Source organism: Apteryx rowi, unplaced genomic scaffold, assembly GCF_003343035.1.
Source record: "Apteryx rowi isolate R43461 unplaced genomic scaffold, aptRow1 scaffold_283, whole genome shotgun sequence".
Classification (NCBI taxonomy): domain Eukaryota; kingdom Metazoa; phylum Chordata; class Aves; order Apterygiformes; family Apterygidae; genus Apteryx; species Apteryx rowi.
Genome location: NW_020449230.1, coordinates 512,351 through 515,064, shown reverse-complemented (window position 1 = coordinate 515,064; position 2,714 = coordinate 512,351). Strand labels below are relative to the sequence as shown.

Genomic DNA, 2,714 nt, shown 5'->3' with positions numbered 1-2,714 from the left:
AGGCCGCGCGCGGGACGGCGGGCCCAGGCGGGAGCGCGGCCCGGCAGCAGCCGCCTCACCTTTTGACGGGCGCGTCCCCAGCACTGCCTGCCCCGTTGGGAGGCGGCGGCGGTGGCGGCGCTGCTGCTGCCGCCGCCGCCGCCGCGGCTGCCGCCGGCTCCTCCATTTTGCCGCCAGCGCTCTCCGCAGCCGCCGCTACTGCCGCTGTCGCCGCCATTTTCCCAGCGCTGCGCCTTTGTGTGAGGAGAGCCCGCCCCGCGCGCTAGCCGCGCAAGGCACGCTGGGAGGGGAGCGGAGCGGGCGGAGCCGGAGGGGGCGGGGCTTGAGGGGGGCGGGCTGCAGGCGTTGCGGCTTCCTGCGCGTGCGCAGTGCGGCGCGCGGGGCCGCCTCATGGGCCGCCTCGCCTCGTGGCGCCCGAGCGGGTCTGAGGCGCCGGGGCTACGCCGAGGGGGCTGCTGGCGCCCGGTACCCGCCGGGGCCCGGAAACGTGGATCTGAGCCTCCGCGGCTGCCTGCGCCGTGCCTGCGCGGCAGAAGGGCTGCTGGGGGCCGTGTGTGCCCTGCTGCCGTGGGCTGCCCGCCAGAGAGGCCCCACAGGCTTCGCAGCCTCTCTAGAGCCAGCAAACGCAGCTCCTTCACGGCCCGCGTCGGTCGTGTCTCCCGTTCCCCATCCTCCTTGCGCTCACGCTTAGCGGCCTGCGTCGGCGCCCTGAGCTCCTCCAGCTCTTCCTGTTCATCTCTGGGCCACGGCTGCTCGCGGGCCTGTTCTGCCACTGAAGGCCTTGCTGTGTGTGTTCAGCTCTTCTGCCTGCGCACTGATGCTCTCCTTTGCCAGGGCAGCACCTTGCATTTGGCAGTGRCTCAGTCGCGCTCTCTTAGCTTTTGGGATAGCTCCAGCTCCGTTGCTCCAGCAGAGCAATGTCTTCTTGCTAATGCTATCCTGCAGGGAACAGCCTCTCAGCCACAGTTACACACGCACAACCGCCACGCTGATGAAAATAGCAAGCTGACACAGGCCTAGCCTTCCTGTACTGAAGAGGGATGGGAGATGGAGCTSCTTTTCCCTGGTACTGCTTTGTGCTGCCTGCACTCCCATCACAGAGGCCATGCCATTTCCTTCCTACCCTCGAGAGATAGCAATGCCATTTGCATCTCCCACGCTCCAGGTTTCCCATGAAGTACCAAATTACCACCCAGCATCACAATATTGTCACTGTGCTGGGATAGACTGCCGCCTCCTTTTCCTTCATTCTGCCACACCAAGAGGCTGAGCCAGGGGTCTTGAGATGACTGCGTTGCATTGTACATAATCATTTGGGTACGACTTGAATTTGGGCACACCCAAAATCATAATCACCAGGGAGCTCATCAAACAAAAGCTTTCTTTGTCACATGTCAGCTTAATCTTTTTATTCACACCATTCAACAAAAGCTTTTCTTGAAAGAACAGATTGCTGTGGAGGGGACACAATAGTTCAGTCCTCCTGCTCTGGGCCGTCAGAGCTGAGCGTTGCCTAAACCCTTGATTGCCAGTGTGACCGCTTCCTGCTGCCCTGCTATGTCTTTGTAGAACAGCTCCATGGAGAAGCATGTGGACAGTGGGTTGTGGCTGTAATTGAGAAGCAGCTCAATGAAGGCGCAATAGGGGTAGCCATTGCTGCTCTGGCTTATCACGGTCCCACAGCATAAGGTGGTGGACATGAGAGAGGGGGCAGCAAATATGGGGCTGCCTCGCTTGCGAACTTTTGCGTGGTATTCTTCCTGATAGGCAGAGGCAATGCCTGCCAATCCCGACATCCCTTTCAGCAGGAGCTACAGTCAGAGAGCAGCAGCAGTTTGCAGCAAACTAGCTGTTCAGCAGAGCTCTGCACCAAATCCCTGAGGGGGGACAGCTTCTGTTACAAGGACTTTGGAGAGTATGTGCAGCACCACTGACAGCCCAAGCAGCTAGATCCTCTCCTGAGACTTGGTTTGGCAAACTCCAAAGGAACTCTTACTTGCACTGTTGTTTGAAAGGGAGGAGCAGTGCAAAGGAGTACTCCGGCAACTGCAACGGCCAACTGGCAAGACACACAGATCGACACACAGTCACTCAAAAGCAGTCTTTAAATCTTCCAGTTGTCAGTATTGTTGATAATGTTTTCTGCTTCTATGGTGGTCTGATCTTTTTGCCTTTTTTTTTCTAATGCCATCTTGATTCAGCTGTATTTGGCATTCTGTTTTATCCATAGAGTATGTAGAATGCTGGCTACTTACCCAGGGGATCCTGGCGACCCTCAGAATTCAGGTCCCTCTCTGAAGATGCGTATGCTCAGCCTACAGGCACATTTGGAGGCAAACATACAGGAGAAGAGTTTCCGTGACATATTTTGCTCTCCTGCTAATGTAGAGTAGTAAAAATGCTTATTCTTTGCAGGAAATCAATACTGGCTACTTACCGAGGGGATCCTGACAATGTTCAGAAATCGGATCCTGCTCGGAACCTCCAYGCGCTACAGCTGCAGGCACATCTGTAGGCCAACATGCGTGAGAACAGTTTCCATTACATATTTTGCTCTCCGGCTAATCTAAGGAATTATAAGAACACTTCTTTTTTCCAGGAAATTAATGCTGGCTACTTACACAGGGGATCCTGTCGGCACTCAAAAACTGGATCCCTCGCCGAGGAGAGGTCCGCTCGGCCTGCAGGGACATCTGTCGGCAAACAAACAGGAG

At 56.8% G+C, this 2,714-nt stretch overlaps 1 protein-coding gene across 8 annotated transcripts in view; it reads right to left on the bottom strand.

The window, feature by feature from the left end:
• The window catches only part of HNRNPM (heterogeneous nuclear ribonucleoprotein M), a 28,382-nt gene extending 28,150 nt beyond the window's left edge, over positions 1-232 (bottom strand). For 2 of the 8 annotated variants that reach the window (XM_026068909.1, XM_026068911.1), the window contains exon 1: positions 60-232. In XM_026068909.1, the coding sequence (XP_025924694.1) occupies positions 60-217 (158 nt within the window). In that variant the 5' untranslated portion in view covers positions 218-232. The remainder of the gene's footprint in view (positions 1-59) is intronic. The other 6 variants (XM_026068902.1, XM_026068904.1, XM_026068905.1 and 3 more) reach the window with 5 other exon arrangements.
• Between the last annotated feature and the right edge of the window lie 2,482 nt (positions 233-2,714).